Source organism: Excalfactoria chinensis, chromosome Z (genome assembly GCF_039878825.1).
Source record: "Excalfactoria chinensis isolate bCotChi1 chromosome Z, bCotChi1.hap2, whole genome shotgun sequence".
Taxonomy (NCBI): Eukaryota; Metazoa; Chordata; class Aves; order Galliformes; family Phasianidae; genus Excalfactoria; species Excalfactoria chinensis.
The window spans coordinates 23,321,385-23,340,023 of record NC_092857.1 but is presented as its reverse complement, the minus strand read 5'-3'; the positions used below and the strand labels follow the sequence as shown (position 1 = coordinate 23,340,023).

Sequence of the window (18,639 nt, the reverse complement as noted above, 5' to 3'; positions counted from 1 at the left end):
TTTACAGTGGGACCTGTCGGTGCAGATGTTACTTTGTTCCACGTCAGACTGCTGCTAATGCACACCAGTTTACAGAATCACAAATCACAGAATCGTATGGGCTGGAAGGAACATCTAGAGGTCATTAAGCCCCCTTCAAAGCAGGGCCCCTAAGGAAAGGCTGCACAGGTTGGCGTCCAGGGGTGTCTAAGTATCTCCAGAGGAACCTCTCCGGGTTTGCACACTTCCGTTCTGCAGAAAGCCCTCCTAACAGGTTCAGCTAAGGCCGAAATTGCTTTCTGGCAATACAGACAACTCCTTCGCTGCGCTGGAATCCTCTGCACAAACCACGCTGGCTGCAACCCCCACGCCCCCACTCGCCGACCCGGCCCGGCCGTTGGCTCTCTGAGGCGCGGGGCGCCCCGCCGTGGGGCGGCGCGGAGGGCGGTGCGCGGCGGTCCCGTGATGGCGGAGGCGGAGCGGCGGGCTCACTTGGCGGGGCCTCCGCCGGCCGCAGTGCTATGGGTAGAGCCATGGGAGTAGCCGGGTTGCTCCTGGGGCTTCTCCTTGTACCCGCCGTGCTGCTAGGCGCCAGCTTCGGCCGCGGAGAGCCGCCCCCCGACCTGCAGCCGGAGCCGTCCGAATGGGGGGCGGCGTCGGACGCCGTCCCCGAGGACTCGCTGTGGCCGCTGCCGCAGTCGCTCCGCACGTCCCGTGTCCGGCTGCAGTTGGCCCCCGAGCGCTTCCAGATGGTGCACGGCGCCGGCTCCTCGGCGGGACCGACCTGCGGACTCCTGCAGGACGCCTTCCGCAGGTGAGGGCAGGCGGCGGGGCGGCAGGGGCTTCATAGGGGCTGCAAGGGCGGCGGGCGGGCAGAGGGGCTCCGTGGAGCAGCGTCAGCTCCGTGAGCTCTGCGCTCCCCGCAGGTATTACGAGTACATCTTCGGGCGCTCCCGCTGGAGGAAGCCGCACCGAGCGTCGCCGTCTGCGCAAGGGGAACTGTCGCAGTTGCAGGTGGTGATCGCCTCCCCGAAGCCCGGCTGTAACAGCTTCCCGCACCTCGCCTCCAACGAGGCCTGTGAGTACCGTGGCGTTGTGCTCAGGCTTAACGGCCAGTGCAGGAGTCAGATGGTGATTTATTTTTTCCTCCCTGGATATAATAGGCTCACGGAGGCTCGTGAGGACACAGCAGCTCATACCTAATCGCTGTTGTGTAATTGAGAGCATGCCAAGTCATGACATTAGTCAGTGGCATCATGTGTGATCTCCTCAACATGAGGTGCTGGGTGAAAGAGCAGCTGAGCTTCTTCACCTGTGTCCTGCAGTGCTGTAAAAGTGCTTTCATTTTGTCAGCAGGTACAAGGCAGGATTAACAACGTGATGGTTACATTGGATTTGTCCTGCTCTGATTCTCCATGGCTGACATCCAGATTGGACAAACACTCTAAAATAAACTCCTAACCACTAATTCTTTAGTTTCTTATCACAGTTATCACAGGAAGCAGCAAAATGCTTCAGTATTTTTATGCCATGGTCAGCTTATTACATTGCCTTACTACTAGCTGAACTTCGGACAGCCGTGTGAACTTCAGTTCTTAATGAAAGCTGATTCTTCTTTTCTGTAAGGAGATTATTCACTTGCTGCATTGAGCAGTTTGTTGTTGTTTTTTTATAAACAGAAATGGTATGGTTTAGTCAGTGGTGTAAGAGTGGTCACATGAGAATCTAATGAGGTTTAACAAGGCCTGGTGCAAGGTGTTGCACTTGGGTTGAGACATTCCCAAATATGAGTACAGGCTGTGAGAAGAACTCATTGAGAGCAGCCCTACAAAGAAAGACCAGGGGGACCTAGTGAGTGAAAAGCAGTGTGCGCTTGCAGCCCAGAAAGCCACTGATATCCTGGGATGCATCAAAAGAGGGAGATGGCCAGCAGGGAGAGGAAGGGGATTGGCCCGCAATGCAGGAAGGATGCAGAGCTGCTGGAGCAGGTCCAGAGGAGCACCATGAAGATAATCAGAGTAACGGAGCACCTCCTCTATGAGGAAAAGTTGAGGGAGTTGGGCTTGTTCAGCTTGGAGAAGAGAAGGCTCCAGGGAGACCTCACTGTGGCCTTTGAGTACTTGAAGGGAGCTTACAGGCAGGAGAAGAGCTGACTTTATGTACAATTGATATTGACAGAACAAAGGGGAATGGCTTCAAACTAGAAGAGGGGAGATTTAGATAAGGTGTTAGGAAGAAATTTTTTACTCAGAGGATGGTGAGTCACCAGAGAGGTTGGCAGAGAGGTTGTGGATACCCCAGTCCCTGGAGGTGTTCAAGATTGGGCTGGATGGGACTGTGGGCAGCATGATCTAGTGTGTGGCAACCCTGCCCATGTCAGGGGGTTGCAACTAGATGATCTTTAAAGTCCTCTTCAACCTAAGCCATTTTGTGGTTCTATGATGAGGAGTATAGCTATCATTTAAAAGGTTCAGTTTATCCTTACAAAACTTGTTGTGCTGCATTCATTTAAGATAGATGTTGAGAAGCACATCACTGATTGGCCCACAGTTTACCACAAAGAGAAAAAAATAAAGCAAGCAAGAAAAAAAGGTCCCAGAAAACACATAGAGATTGTATCCATCTTCTGTTTCTTTCCCCGTATTTCCAGTACATACAGAATTGTCTCTAGGTTAAAATGGAAAACTAAATACTTTCTTGATGTCCTTCGTTGCTTCTCTCTGAAATATTTGTTTAGTGTTCAAACCAGCGAGTTTGTAACCAGCTGTTCTTACGGTCTGAGGCATATCCAACAAACTGTCATGCAACAGTTGTCCCTCTAATATTTTTGTCTTCAATAGAGTTGGTTGAATTATCTCATATGAAAAAATGAAATGGCTTCTATTTTTTTTTTTACACCTCTGGTACTTTATGCACAACAAGGGATTACTATAGATCCCTTCAGATACTCTTCTCCATTTCACTTGCCTTTCTTTATCTTACTCCTGCCTTACAGACTTTCATTAGATGGTCTGTCCATTTTTTTTGCTTTGTAATTAGACCTTTATAAGTGATATCACTAAAAAAAGTAATCAGTAAGCATAAAGTGTCTGAAATGAACGTAAAGGGAGAAGTGCATTTCTGTGGTTCTGTCTGGCTTAGTTACTCAACCTTTCTAAATGCTGCCTGCTTTCTAAATGCAAAAGCATCATTTAATATGTGTAAAAATCAGGTAAGCTAAAATAGGCTGGTATTGTGGTCACTGTACAAAATTTAACATAGTCATTCTTCATATTTGTTTTAACACCTTACTAACTATGGCCTCTGACTGGGAGCTTGCACATGTAGCAAGCATATGTAAAAATGAAAAATGTCTGCATAGTATCACCATTGAAAAGAGCATTTGTTTGAATTACAAAGAAAAAGCAAAAGCAAAAAAAAAGAAAAAAAAGAAAAAAGGGAATCATGATTATCTTAGTGCCTGATAATGTCTTGGCAATCCTTGCCTTCTCTAGAAATAACTCTTCTTCCCTCTCTTTAGATCATTTGACTGTAACTGAGCCTGTGGCTATACTAAAAGCAGATGAAGTATGGGGAGCTTTAAGAGGTAAGCTGATGCTTTCTGTACAGAGCTGTTTTTGTTCTAAGCTTATACAGACTGCATGGCAGAGTAGGAACCAGCTGACTGCTGAGGCATGCCCTCATTCAGTCCTTCATGGGAGGCAGATTTGGGTGTGGGGGCCTAAAGGTACCAAGATGTGCACTGCACACTACCTCAGTCTGTGTGTTCAGTATCCCAGATCCAGTGGCACACCATAACTGCCTGCTCACTGTATTTGAAATCAGCCAGGCCAACCAAATCCTGAGTGCTAAAAAATCTCTCTATCTGTAGTGTCAATAAATTGTTCTGTGACTGCACTAATAACAACGTGCAGGTCACCATCACCAAGTAGACCATGATGCTGAAGTCTCAGTCTGCATTTCTTACTGGAATGTTATCTAAATTAGCATTTTTTATTATGCTGAATTGGAAACTTCACCTGCTCCAGAAATGACAGGAATATATGTATGATAACAACAGACATTCGTACCTCACTCTCTGTTGCTATCATTCTGTCAAAGATTAATTTGGTGCTTCTGAGCCATGGTAATAATATTCAATGCTTGTGTATAATGGAGAGTTCAGTATATTCTCTTTTTGGTACTTTGTTAACTTTCTTGTTTGAGCAACAAAGGCAAATGTGATAACAAGAAACTCAACAATAAGGCATTCTTTCTTGCTATGTGTATTCCCATAAATAATTTGTGTCATATTTTTAACTAAAATCTTAAGGAATAACAGTGAGTTGTATTCCAGATTCCTTTCTTTGATTTTCCCAGGTTTGGAAACCTTCAGTCAGTTGGTTCACGAAGATGATTACGGAAGTGTAAGTATAGATGTTAGCTGAAAACACAGTCTGATAACAGACACCCACATTTATTCCTCAAGGAACAGTAGATAAACAGGTTTTGTTAATTACTTACTCAGAAAACAGTGTTTGGAAAGCTGTTAACAAACTGAGGAATATTTCATGTTTGTAATGATGAGCATAAAATGGAAATTCTAATTCTCAAATCTCACTTTTATAGTTTCTCATCAATGAATCTGAAATCTATGACTTCCCAAGGTTTGCACACAGAGGAATCTTACTTGACACGTCAAGACACTATTTGCCATTGAAATCTATTCTTACAAACCTGGTAAGTGGAGTGTCATGGAAGACTTATTGTAACCGTATTTTTTTCACTGAAGTAGGTAGCTACTGACCTTGGTATGAAATGAGAACCTGGATAACATTTGAAAGGGCAGGGTGAACTTTCCTAAGTGGAGGTCAGGATCTGTGCTTGATATGAATTGAGTGGGCAGATGAAGTGATTCATAGTTTGTCAAGGAGACTGGGATTTTGTGCACCTTGGGTTTTCAGTATTTGCTGTTGCCTGAACCAGGTATTTCCCGGAAGCATGTTTGAGGCATCTGTCAGCAAGCAGTATAGGGGAGACCCTGCAATCACTTATTTGGGTGCCAGTGGTTGCAGGAAAACGACAGTCTTTTAAGTAACCATGTAGTCAGTTCTTGAGTTGCTAGGAGTAATTCAGTAATGAAGTACAAAAGGAGGCAAATTCTAAATGTTCATTGTGAGCTGATTTTTTTTTTTTTTCATTACTGCTTTTCAAAAAAAAAAGAAAAAAAGAGAGAGAGAGAGAAGGTAGTAAAATTTCTATGAAGAGCTGATGCAGAGTAAGAAATGCATATTCTCACTTGATGAGAAGGTCAGAAATTTTTCTAATTCAGCACCAGACACCATGGATTTTCTTACTTCATACTGCCCTATTTTCTCCTAAAGTACTTGTAGAAGGTCTTGTTTGGTTGAAGTGGAGGAGCCTGTGAATGAGGGCATAAGCAGTTTCCTGTCTTGTCTGTCCTGTTTTTCAGGATTAATTTTTCTTAGTTACTTCCCTTCTGTGTTCCTGAACTTTGCAGAGCAGGCTTAGGTGGGCAAAAGGAGAGTGCAGGTAGAGCCAGCCTTTATTGCTGGGAACAGCACTTGGAGCTAGCCCCTCCATAAGTTTTTACGGCTTGTTTTTGCCTGTAACATCATTCCATGCTCAGCAATTCGGTTTATGTGGGTAGTCATGTACAACTGGGAATGTTCCATCTACTCAGGTGGTTCCTGTGTCAATATTTGTTGTCTTTTCTGAAAGAACAGATGTGTGCCTGAAGTGTAACTTGACTTTTGAGCCTTGAGGTTTCTTATCATTTTTTAATTTTTGTAACTGTTACTCTTCTGTTTTCTTTCCTTAAATGATGTCTGTGGTTCAGCTACTTCCTCAGAGCTGTGCTTTAGGTCATTTTACCAGTTTAAGAAAAAGTGTGCTTTTCCTTCTTTGTGTCTGCTTGAATCCAGAATAGCCTAATAAAAAGCAGCAGTAATCCCTTCACTGACATGTGGTAATTAGATGCTTAAGGCAGCAGTTTAAGTATGTTTCCTGTTTGTGTCTGACTGCTGTGCTGTATCACAAGGAAGGGCATTGTCCATGGGGAGGGAGGGGCTGGGGGAGGATCAGGAAGTGTAATTTTTATGTGGAAAGGTGTGAGTCTGTAGAGATGCATGAAGACAAGCAATAATAATTCAGCTGCTTCAGAAAATTCGGCTTGGATGAAGGGGAAAAGATGGATTGTGCAAGCAATTGGAAGCAACTGTGTTGCAATTGCTTGTCCCAGAAGAGCACAAATTCCTCCCTGTATACAACATTTCAGTGACTGAAAAACTTATGAAACCCATAATATGTGTGTAAGTGCCCATCTGGAGTAATGATTCTGTAATAAATTTGTTTACATTTGTGTGCATAATGTACGGTTTACAAAGAAGAAGTACTGACACTCTATTGACTGAAAAATGCACAGTATATTTTGCCTGAATTTGAAGTGCATTCTGAGGAGGTTATTGTCACATGAGGATGTAATCAGTAGTAGGAACATAACTTTCAAGTATAAAGTATTTAGGTAGAAAAATGTAAGCTTTCCTATAAGCTGAAGTAGCCGATCGTTTGTAGACAAACAACCAGATATGTTGAGAAGTGGAAAAAATCCACAAGAATTTATAGATGTTCCCCTTCTGCCAGTGTAGCATGATCAATTTCTTGGTGACAGAACTGCAGCAAATAGGTGGTAGAGGAAATAAGTGATATTAATCAGGTTGTTGCATTTTGGTGTTTACTTCTGAGTTTCAGTAAAAAATGGTATGCTTTTGCTTTGCTTTAGTCATTGTGCTAGGTGTGCAGGGTACACTGGGACGAAACCATCTTTTTTGCACAGGTTTTCTATGAGAATAAAACGCTTAAGTGAACTTTCTTGCATTGTTTGTTACAGGATGCCATGGCTTTTAACAAGTTCAATGTTCTCCACTGGCATATAGTAGATGATCAGTCATTTCCTTACCAGAGTATTTCTTTTCCTGAGCTTAGTAACAAGGTGAGTAGACATCTTCAGAGTACAGTGGAAAGGGCAGAAATCTGGTGTATTCCTTGAAAACCAAATGCAGACACAAGAACTTACAAATGGTTGATTACATCTCCCTTGGCCTATTGTGAAACAGAGTTACCCACCATCTGTATGTTTGCTTTAGTAGTGAATGTAACCTTACAAGGGTCCTTTGTTTCAGAATTAGTGATAAAGAGATGGAAGGAAAGTCAAATTTGCTTCTTGTATAAATAAAAAAATAAATAACCCTTAACTACTAAGAAAGCCTGATGGTGTAATGTTATGTAAACTTTGTCTAAATATATGCACTTCACAGGGGGCTTACTCTTACAACCACGTCTATACCCCTACTGACGTCCGTCTGGTGATCGAGTACGCCCGATTAAGGGGCATTAGAGTTATCCCAGAGTTTGATACCCCAGGACATACACAGTCTTGGGGAAAAGGTATGTCAAAGAAAGTGCTAATGATTAAAGGATTGTGATGAGTAAAGTGCAGCATAATATTCCTATATGAAAGTAAGTGGGCTTGTTAAAAGCAGCTTTTGAAGTTCTTTGAAAGGCATTTGGGAAGAGGTAAACAAGGAGAAGAATCCGGTGATGGTTAAGACCTTAGATGTGAGAGAAGCAAAAGTGAATGGAGGAAGCTGAAACTGAGCAGTCATTTCCTGTGCAGGGTGCGTGTGCAAAAACTAACTATAATCTATCTGCTTTGGTTTCATATTGGTGTTTTCACCCCATAGAGTCATCTTGAGTTTAGAGTAATAAAGCAGAGGGTAGAAATAGTGAGCTGCTGTCCCTGGAGGTACCTTTTCTTTCAAAGTGGCTGATGTTATTGTTGCCTAGTAAAGTCAAGCTCTGCTAGTGTACAAAATGTAGCAGAGTTGGATGCATACTTTACTCCGTTTTCTTGCTTTCAGAGTAGTAATGTTTTTCTTTATAGAACGCAGAGTTACAGTTATTACATGTACTCAGAGATCAGGAAACCTTGTGCCTTGATTCAAGATGTATGGACTGCAGTTAAGCTGCAGAGTTTTTTGCTAAACTGAGACTCATATATATTTTCTAGTCCTTGTAGCTACAAGATGAGTCTTGTGCTCGTCCTGCAGGAAATGTGGACAGAACATCGGAAGATGCCTCAGGCTCTTCCTCACTTTTCATGAGAAGGAAATGAGCAACATAGAAGTTGAACTATTAAGCACATTTTCTGAATCTTTCATCTTATGTAGTCTTGGTTGTTATGAAGCTGTTATGAAGTCTGTTAAAGCTTTGTTATTCAAGTAGTCATCCAGGAGTTGCTTTTCAGGTGGTGGAGTATGTTCTATAAATCTGTGGTTTTAAATCAGAAGTTTAGAAGTTAGTCTTCATTTCCAGTTAGAAGGTTCTTCAACTTCAGGCATAATTGTTTTACCTCACCTCTATTCAATTTTATATGGAATAGATGTGGACTTTGTCATGAATATTAACCTTTGTAATATGAGTGATCTACTTTCTGCTAGCAGAGGTAGCACACTAGCATGGAACTGAATATCCTCTATTGATTGTTTCTATTAGGTCAAAAAGATCTTCTCACCCCTTGTTACAGTGGAGAACAGCCAAGTGGGTCCTTTGGACCTGTAAATCCTATTTTGAATTCAACTTATGACTTCATGGCTACATTATTCAAAGAAATCAGCAGTGTGTTTCCTGATGCCTATATCCACCTGGGAGGAGATGAAGTGAGCTTCAATTGTTGGTATGGTCACAGTTCAAAGAATAAATAGCCAGTGCCTCTTTAACTTGCCTAAACCCATCAGTTGTGAGATATTTCTCACTGCTTGTCCCGAAGATATTCTGAAAGAATGTACAGGTGGAGTATTTTCAGCAAGCAGGTGTTGTGGGCGTTACAGTTGTGCAGAATTTTGTTTTGACCATTTGTGTTTCATGCATGTTGGGATACTCCAAGGGATTTCTTTATGAAAACTAACCATTCAGAAGGGAGAACAGTTCGGGGAGTTAAGCACTATAGAAGGTCATTAATTATGAAGTGCCTTGTGTTAAAGGAAAACTAGTCCTTTCCACTGAGCCCTGCCTTATAGAAAATCTGCTAACGTTAGGAATTACAGTACTGACTCTTGTGTGCGTGCATTACAAGCACTGCATATGTTTATACAGGTTTTCAAATTGTGGATTTTGGCTATTTTTAAGTCTTTATGGTGGAGTAACTAATAGTATCACAGAATTCAGAGCTGATGTAATAGGAATAGCATTCAAATTGATCCTAGTTAGTGTTTGTGGCTTCTCTTGAAGAAACAAACCTGAACACTCAGAACTTGCTTTAATTTTTGAAGTAGAGATAAGTTCTGTCAAATGCTTCAGTACAAAGTGTCAGTTTGCTTTAAGGGAGTTCCTTTGAAGTTCAATTATTAGTGTAACTGCTGCAGATACCCTGGTGCTCCTTGGCTGCTTAGTTTCTGGCCCTGCTGGCGATTTTTTCCACTGAGTGAGAGAGGTGCCAGGAACCCCAGAGCTCTGAGCAGCTCGAGGAACCCTGCCAGAAGCTGCCTCAGGGCAGGGACTCCAGTAGCTTTCCCAGAGAATTAGGACTATTGGCTTTGTTTCAAATCATGATTAAATTTGGCTTCAAAATACCCAAATCGTATTATTCTGCTGCTTCTGCTCTGTTGTGCATTTAAGGCTATGACACACCTAAGGCATCTATTAATGTACTGTGTCTGGATAAAAATAACTGAGAAATGAGGTTTAAAACAAACAAAAAGTAATTCTTATGATTTATTTTTTTCTATTTAAGGAGATCTAACCCTGAAGTGAAAGAGTTCATGAAGAAGCAAGGATTTGGCATAGACTATGCTAAACTGGAATCATACTATATTCAGAAGTAAGTGCTTAATTTTTAACTCCTGCCCAGCTTTTCACACCTGCTATCTGAGAGGGATGTCAGGGTGCACATATGTAGGCTATTTTAGACTATATATATTATAGTTTTCAAGAATTCCCATGCATGGGGTACATCCCAGTTTCTTTCCCATTATTACACTGAATATAGTGTTTACATCTTTAAAATGTGGGACACAGCGATGATATGTAGGCTCGTTCTAAACACACTCTGAAAGTATTGGATATCTTTAAACTAGGTGTATTGAAATGTCAGTTAACAAGTTTGGGAGAGAAAATCAAAAGGTTTTTGCAGACATCTACTGATTTTTAAGTGGCATTTATTATTTCAACATCTTTATGAGTTACTGGCAGTTCTGTACCAAAGTTTGTGTGATGTACATGCATATCATTATATATATGTACTATGAAGAACACTGAAGGCCAAAATGAGAAAAGCCTGGCTTCTTTAGGTCCCTTATGAATGAAAAAGTGCAATGTGCATTAGAGTAAAAATACTACTGTGTTGGGTGTCTGTGTTTGGGCTACTTGACATTCACATGCATGATCTTATTTCTAAATCCTAGGATTTTGGATATTGTTGCCTCCTATAACAAAGGATACATGGTCTGGCAGGAAGTGTTTGACAACAATGCAAAGGTAAGATGGAAACGTAAATAGGATACTCTCATAAAACAACACAATATCCTGGGAGGCTTCCAAAATAGACTATTAAGTAGTTTTGGTTATTCTTGTGTTTAAAGGAAATCTATGGACTTGATAGACAATACCAGTAGGTCCGCCCAGGTGCGGACCCTAACCTGAAATTAACATTTATCTAATAGGTAAAATAGGTGAAACAAGAACAAGAGCATTGCAGCACTTTCTTTAAAGTAGGAATAGATAGTATCACTTAATGTAGAGCATGCGTGAAGAGTAGGAAAGCTTCTCTGCTTTCTTATATACTTCAAATTTTCCCAGGTAACAGACTAGTAACACCAGGTGCTCAGCTTTTGGAAGCTGTCAGGTAACCAGTGTATGTAGGAGCCATCTCGGGGAACTGACTGTCTGTAATCTGTACTTGATTCTAGTGTGAACTGTGTTTAAAACTAATGGGTTACTAGTTTTAGACTGTCTAGAAAAAGAAAACAAAGCCAAAAGCTAGCCTACAGCGTGCTCCTTTTCAAAGCAGAATGCCCCCCTCCAAGTTTTGGAATCTGTTACTGTGTCTTTTTTCCTGTCAAGAGCAATTAGGATGGTCTTTCATGTTGATTTATTTTTATTTTTCCTTTCTAGCTGAAACCAGACACTGTAGTTGAAGTGTGGATGGCAAATAACTACGCTCACGAACTAAGCAGCGTCACTAGAGCAGGGTTCACTGCTATCCTGGCAGCTCCCTGGTATTTGGACTACATTAGTTATGGACAAGACTGGACAAAATACTACCGTGTTGAACCACTTAACTTCCCTGGTTTGTTACTTTTTTTTAATATGATGGTTCTGTGTGTGAATGTATTTGGTTCATAATAGGGCATACACTGAATAAACAAGGCTATTCAGAGATGCGTGCAGTTGGTATAATCAAATACTCTATAATCAGAGGTCTTGTGAAAAAAAAATATGCAGCTTCCTGTTTCTGAAATGGGAGAGCATTAGTTCCTCCAACATGTGGCATTGGTGCATGTGTGAGACAGGAAGCTGCACAGCGTGAACAGACGTGTCATGCATTAGGGACAACACAAAGCAGCTGATAGTGGACTGACAATTAACTTGTATTTTGAAGCAACTTCATACAGTGTTATGATATATACAGTGTTAACAGTCATAGACTGTTAAAGAAAAAGGTATATTCCCTCCCTCTGGCTGAAGATGGTGGTCAGAACTTTTGCTGTTTCCTAGGCTTTCTTTTTATGCAAAGTGTTAGGGAGAACATCTGAGTTCCACGGGTTCTTCAAGTAATGTTCTGTGTGTTGTAGAGAGAGCAGTTTGAATGAGAACTTGAATCCCTGAAGAGTGAAGGATGGAAGATAAAAGTTACAGTCTTTTCTGCCACAGGGGGAAGGAAATGTGTTTTTATGGCAAATATGCTGGCCATTTCACATTCTATTACGAAAACACGAAGTTTGTGTTCAGGACAGATATGTGATAAAAATAAGTAACAGATGAAGAGCAGTCCTGAGTATTGGAGAAAAAGAAAATAATTGTGATACATGCCAACGTCCTGGACAAATGGAAATTCCAACTTTCTGCTTTGAATACAGGATCTGAAAAACAGAAAAGGCTCTTAATAGGTGGAGAAGCTTGCCTGTGGGGAGAGTATGTGGATGCAACTAACCTCACACCAAGATTATGGTATGAACTTCTTTGTATTTGAGAAAGCTACAAGGAGAATGAATTAATCAGTCAAACTACTGTATGTTAGTGGTAACAGTGCTGGAGTTCTATACTGACCATAAGCAGCGTTAAGAATTGATGCTCCTTGGTAGAAGAGCTGGTATTTAAGACTTCTATCCATTCTTGATTGCAGACTGTATCTCCTCTAAAACTCAGTATATCTTCACAGGCCTCGGGCAAGTGCAGTAGGGGAGAGACTCTGGAGCAGCAAAAATGTGACCGACTTGCAGGATGCCTATAAAAGGCTGTCTAACCATCGATGCCGCATGCTCAGGTAAGATCCATGTTTCTAGTAAACCCATGGCTCTCACGCCTTAGAGCCAGCGGAGTTGAAGTACAGGCATAATTTGCTGGTTCCAAAATGAAGGAAAGCTGGGAGACTAATCTGATCACATAAATATCGTCCCAAGTGTTTCAGTATCCCCAGAAGGGGAAAAAGAGTTATATTAAGACAGGAGTTCAGAAGATTCTTGCAGATAACGTTCTCAAAACCATGAACGCACCTAACTGAAATGCTAGAACTTCTCTCTGTTCTGCTTTCCTCTAAAGAAAAAACAAACATATTCCATGACTGACTTATTTCAGACTTAATAAAAGGCATATGGGAGGAGTGCACAGACAGGAGAAAAAAACAGACTGATTTTTTTAGTTAGTTATTGGAAATGACAAGTTAATTGTTACCACAGGTAATCAAATGGAGCTTCTTGCAAGAGAAGTGGACCTGAATGACCTGTTTTTCCAGGTGTTCCCTTAATGTAGAGTGTGAAGGGGTGGATCTGGAGCCCCTGCTGAATTAAACTTTTTTTTTCTTAATGCCTACCATAAACTATATCAGTTTATAACAGATTGTTCACTGCAGTTCTTTCTCAGAAAGTGGACGGTTACTGGTTCTTTATTGCTAGTGCTGTCTTCGTATATTTGTGGTTGTAGAAATGAGTCAGTTCCAGGTCTTAAGTTTCAGTGTGACTCCGCTTGTAAAAGTACACAGCCAGAAATCAGTTTATGGTTGCTCAAATGTTGCTGCAATTGGTCTACAGCAAGAACGAGCATGCCATTTAGTTTTATAGTTGTCCATGACAAAACACAGAAAATTCCAACCATGAGAAGAAGGATTTAGAGAGAGATACAGACCAGGTTTTTAGAGGACAGGATATATGGCAATTTCAGTCAGCACCCAAAATTCAAGCACTCTCCTCAGATTCCTGTAGATACCTCAGCGTGTGCTTTGTTGGCACATAAACTCATGGTGAATATGGACTGTTAGAAAAGGCATGTCCTCCTTAAAGGCACTACTTTTATGTGGGCTTTAAACCAGAAGGACGGTAGAGAAATCATCCTGTTTCCATTGGTTAAATGAGCATTCCCTCTATCTGCAGTTACGCTGCCTTCCATTGGACCTTCCGTGAGATTTCCTGACTTTTGTTTCAACTCCAAAGAGCTGATTTATATTTATTAATTGAACTGATACAGAAGTTTAGAAAGTGGACAAAGGACTACATCCCTGATACCATTTTTGTACATAGAATACATACACACAAACAGTGGTGATTTCAGCAGGCTGAGGAGCCTCTCCAAATAAAACAGCTCAGGCTTGCTGTGTGCATCAGATTACCAGGCAGAGTGAAAGGGCAGGCAGAAACTTTCTAACAGCTAGATCAGTCAGTGGAAGAACAACAGCTCTTCTAGTATAAGGGAAAGGTTGTTGCTACCGAAATTGTACTGTAGAAGTAGTTTCCATTCAGATCTGAACTCAGCTTCCTGTAGTGATGAGCTGAATGAAAATGACATAATCAGAGTTGCATGCTTAGGAAATAGAGGGGAACATGCAATGTTAACTGTCTTGTGTTTTCATGTTAATTACTCATCTTAAAAGCAATAGATTTTACAGAACAGCAAGACCACCAGCCCTGAAATTAGGCTTTTCAACTCATTTTCTAGTATTCTGGTAGGTTCAACTGAAACAAGGGTACTGTACTTGGCTTGGTAACCAAATGCAATCTACAGAACAGGGCCCTTTTTCACTCTAAGCAGGCAGTCCAATTTGTTTACATAAAGCAGATTAAAACTGACTGCCCTTATCTCTGTTCCTTCCTAAACGACTAGCCCATTATTTGATTTATTCATACATATTCAACTTTATTTTAACAGCAGAGGCATAGCAGCTGAGCCTCTCTTTGTTGGCTATTGTCCCCATGAAGCAAGATGGCGGTGACTGCTTCAGAGACCTCCACTCAGCAACCTGAAGTGCCTCTGAGGTGTGAAGATGTGCACATGTGGTTTGATTGCTGAACCAAAGACATGTTCACTTTTAAAATAAAGGTCTTTCACATGCTTGTTGGAGTAACCTTTATTTTTTGAATCTAGGATGACAAGGTTAGTTCCATATCAAACTTTAATTAGAAAGAGGGATTTTTCCCTACAGAGTCTTTATTTTCCTTCAATTTTAGTTATGTAAAGTTACATGTGTAGAAAAGTCTGCTCTCTGTATATCAGTGTGTCTTGTCATTTGGTACTTTCCTAAATAACTGCATAACTGCAAATGACAAATGAATGCCCAGCAAATCCAGACCATTTAAAGCTTCCATCAGTCATTCTTAGATGTCAGTAAAATCCTTCAGTATAAACCAAGGCAGCAGGGGGGACTGATGTTGTGGTTCTTGTATTTTTTGCTTACTCAATTTGCAGAAGGACATATTCCAGGTACTTGTTAAAGTAAACTGAAGTGAGTTATATCCAGTGATATCATATTCTATTTCAAGTTGATTTCTAGCCATACAGAAACACATTTTTATAGTTAACAGTGCTTCTTAAACAGTCTCATGTAGCTGAAAACGAATCAAGATACAGCGTTGTCAGTCTGTAGCTACTCATCTATAGACGTTAACTTACAAACTTCACTTACTATGCAAGAAATAGTCTCTTGTACACACTGAGATGCACGTAGTGCTCATTCCTGTAAGAAGGATTTGCATCACTTCTCATTGTGGTTATCTGTAAGATAAGGATTGCCAAAGCAGCAGATGGTAGTTTCATCTCTTGTCCAGCTGCCCTGCCACTACAAGGCTTTGTGTGAAGATCAGCCTCTTAACATCCCCATGGAAAGTCACAAGCAGAAGTCAATCATACTGCAGCTAATTCATCATTTGCCACAATCAGTTCATCGCAGAAGAACATTCTGGTCTATGTAGGCAGTCTCCTAAAAGTATCTGGTATGGAGGATAGCTTGTATCTATTTTTCTACAGAGCGAAGCAGTCACACCAACCCCATCCTCCTCTGAAGCAGCGCATTTTGCTCTTGGCTGTTCAGGGCTTGATAGCTGGCCAGCTCCAAAGTGAAAGTTGCTGAGCCTGATGTTAAAGAACGCAGAACTGTTGAGTAGCCCTGAACAAAAAACAGAGAACATGCATCACCTCATGCAGGGCAGAGAGGAGATAAACCAGCAGAGAAGACTCTTACATGCCTAGGGGAAAAAGGGACAGAGTCTTAAGAATACTGCAACATTCTAGAAGCTTTTTTAACATTACTATATTAAAAGTGCAATGCGCACAAAAATTAACCTTAATTTTATTTTTTTAGCTATTCTCTGTAAAAACAGATTTTACTGCTGCTCTGGCATAAAACTGATGACACACCATTTTAACACACTGAATCATGTTCAAAATGCTGTTCAGTTTGCAAGCACAGTAATGAAACAGGCTCTAAACCCACACAGCCTCCACATAACTTGCCTCAGACCTCCAATAATTAAAACATGATTAAAAACATCAATTCCAAATTTGCTCATATGTAACAGGAAAAGCGATCCGAAGTCTGTAAGTCTTCTTACGCATCACCACAATTACGCACCATCATTTCTGCTAACGGAACGGCAGCAATCACAACTTTGTTGTCTTGGCGACTCTGGATTTCCTGAATACTGCCTCTTCGTTGTGCAAGATCAGCAAGTGCTGCGCTGAGGTGATCTTCGCTTACTGTGATTTCCAGGCTCATCAGGGGTTCCAGTATTTGCACACCAGCTTTTTTCAGAGCCTGCGTGGAAGCAATGGAGAGTTATGCTGAACCGAACCCCTTTTTAAAAAGCTGACCTAAGAAATGTTCAGTTTGTCAGCTCTGCCACTCGCATTTTCTGCTTCCAAAAGCTACAAATTCCCCAAGCAAGGTTACATGTTCCAAGAACAAATTACCAGGTAATGATATTCCCCTGTCTTCCCAGTGACACATCACGCTCCTGTGCTCTACAACAGCTTACGGCTTTGCTATACCTTTTGCAAGCAACGGGAGATGCAGGCTGATATCATTGTGTCAGAGGTATCGGGATGCACTGTCAGTGACTGCACTGTCACGTCTATATCCTGAACAGGGAAGCCTAGCAAGGGTCCTAACAAGAAAGAAAAAGCAAAAAAAAAATGTGCATTAAAAAACAGACACTTTCTTTTCACAATATCATGACACAGAGGAGGAAAAAAGTTTCAGGATCAATGTGGAGCTTCTTGCTTTCCTCCTTCCCTTCTCCTCCCTATGAGCATGGCTACTTGCTGTTGTGTTTCATCATTACCTAGCTTTGCCTGAAGAGCAAGGCATATGGATTCATAACTTCCTTATTCTCCTTACCAAAACACAGCTAATGATTTTCAGAACTGAAAGTTCCTGAGCACACTCATCCAAACAGCTGTTCCCAAACTGTCTTACAAGTTGCAACATCCAAAATTCATCTGCTAAAACAAGGCATTAACTGAAAAAAAACAACACCAAAGTAATGAAATCTTTTGTTTAACCTTGAACCAGCATATCTTCTATATTTTCAACAGAGAATGACTGCAGCAAATTCCTAGTACCAACCCATTACCAAAACTGCAGCAGTAACTCAATTCTGTAACAGATCACCTGCCTCTCTAGTTACCTATTGCTGGTATTGCATAAGGGGTATGTAGCCCTTTTTGTAGGTAAGGAGATTCCAGAACTTCCTTTGCACCTGTAGTATATTTATGGTTAATATGTTCTAGCTTTTAAGCTCCCAGGTTTTTTTTTCCTCCCAGAATCATACTGAATTGATTCCTGCAGAGAAGTTAGACCAGTGTAGCTGTTACAGCACTTCCTTTACCTTGAAGGCATGAATTCGTGATTCCATTTTCTACTGCTTCCTGCAGTTCTTTGGGTAGCACCTCAATGATACTCTCCGCGTACCTGATGATAGGTTTGGTCACTGTTCCTTCTCCTGACACAGGCCTCACCTCAAGCTCTGTGGTCACACAGTGTCTTTTATCTCCTACTACTTTATCCAACACATCTTCAGGATACAAACAAACAGGAATTTGGTGGGGGAAAAAAACAATACACGAATAAGTTACTTTCAGATGAATTTTAAGCAATACTTGAAAGTAAATCAAGCAACAAAACAAGATACAAGATGTTCCTTAGGTTCCTTCTTTTTACCCGTGGCTTGTGCAGCATTTAGGATGGTTTCTCTGTAGGCTATTTGAAGTGGTCCCAAATATGTCTCTATTCCATATTCACGTTTGATTCGGTCATGAATGATCTCTATATGCAGTTCTCCCATGCCACAGAGAATGGTCTGAAGAGATGACAGTAGAGAGAGAGGTAGAAGAATATAAGAAACTCGTGTTTTCATAAGAACTGTTCAAACAAGGGCTCACGGGCTCTTAATACCTTCTTAAAAGTATTTCAAGGAACCTCGAGAAAAAACAAACAGGACTACTTTATGCCATCCAACAAGCACCCTACGTGCAACAGCAATTTCTGTTCTAAAACCACCTGGTAAGAGAGCATCTTACATTAGCTTAAAGAGTACATAGTTCAGATTCTTCTGACCTCATGAATAACTCTCAAAACACGCAGAACATAGGATGACCTCCTTTATTCCATGAAGTGTATGTGCACAAGGTTTAATTTTAGTTTGTTTAGAGGCTCACAGCTTTGGTCCTACATGACACAAACACTGAGAGAAGCTTTTGATTCACAGCAATCAAAGGATGTAAACTAAATGAAGGGTGGTCCTGGCAGTTCTAAAATGAAGCTTAATTACCAGGTGAGGAATAGAAGATTCATCTTACCTGCCCTGTGTCAGGGTCTATTTTCACTTTTAAACTTGGATCTTCACGCTGAAGGCAGCTCAATGCATTGTCCAAGTCTGTACATAAACAACAAACAACACGTCCAAAGAGTCTTCAGTAATTTGAGAGTGACAATGAATCCCTGAACATCACTTTCCTTGCAGGGTCATATCTTACTCTCAGAAGTAGTCTAAAGGACCCTAAAGAAGCACGCATTTTGGTAGACACTCAACTCAAATTACACACAACTTGCAGCTTCTCTCCAACAAATTAATTGCATGTTAGAGAGAGCTTCCATAACTGATCAGTCTTCTTAAACAG

General features: G+C 41.1%; 2 protein-coding genes across 3 annotated transcripts in view; one reads left to right on the top strand and one right to left on the bottom strand.

Moving 5' to 3' along the window:
- The first annotated feature begins 423 nt into the window (after positions 1-423).
- Positions 424-14,580, top strand: HEXB (hexosaminidase subunit beta). The gene is made up of 14 exons (XM_072359371.1): positions 424-793; positions 906-1,057; positions 3,500-3,565; positions 4,339-4,385; positions 4,588-4,698; positions 6,869-6,970; positions 7,296-7,425; positions 8,533-8,713; positions 9,770-9,856; positions 10,440-10,512; positions 11,149-11,323; positions 12,114-12,204; positions 12,416-12,520; positions 14,395-14,580. Exons 1-14 carry the CDS (start codon positions 501-503, stop codon positions 14,456-14,458), a joined length of 1,677 nt encoding a protein of 558 aa, XP_072215472.1. The 5' UTR covers positions 424-500; the 3' UTR covers positions 14,459-14,580.
- The window catches only part of GFM2 (GTP dependent ribosome recycling factor mitochondrial 2), an 18,189-nt gene continuing 14,129 nt past the window's right edge, over positions 14,580-18,639 (bottom strand). For both annotated transcript variants that reach the window (XM_072359370.1, XM_072359369.1), the window contains 6 exons: positions 18,319-18,395; positions 17,681-17,819; positions 17,349-17,534; positions 16,510-16,625; positions 16,094-16,276; positions 14,580-15,628 (listed from right to left, as the gene is read on the bottom strand). In XM_072359370.1, the coding sequence (XP_072215471.1) occupies positions 15,500-15,628; positions 16,094-16,276; positions 16,510-16,625; positions 17,349-17,534; positions 17,681-17,819; positions 18,319-18,395 (830 nt within the window). In that variant the 3' untranslated portion in view covers positions 14,580-15,499. The remainder of the gene's footprint in view (positions 15,629-16,093; positions 16,277-16,509; positions 16,626-17,348; positions 17,535-17,680; positions 17,820-18,318; positions 18,396-18,639) is intronic.

Bases quoted from the DNA above. Each gene is read 5' to 3' on its own strand.
- HEXB (XM_072359371.1), top strand. From the start codon at position 501: ATGGGTAGAGCCATGGGAGTAGCCGGGTTGCTCCTGGGGCTTCTCCTT. The intron at 4,386-4,587 runs GTAAGTATAGAT...TCACTTTTATAG, and splicing joins ACGAAGATGATTACGGAAGT to TTTCTCATCAATGAATCTGA. The intron at 12,205-12,415 runs GTATGAACTTCT...ATATCTTCACAG, and splicing joins AACCTCACACCAAGATTATG to GCCTCGGGCAAGTGCAGTAG.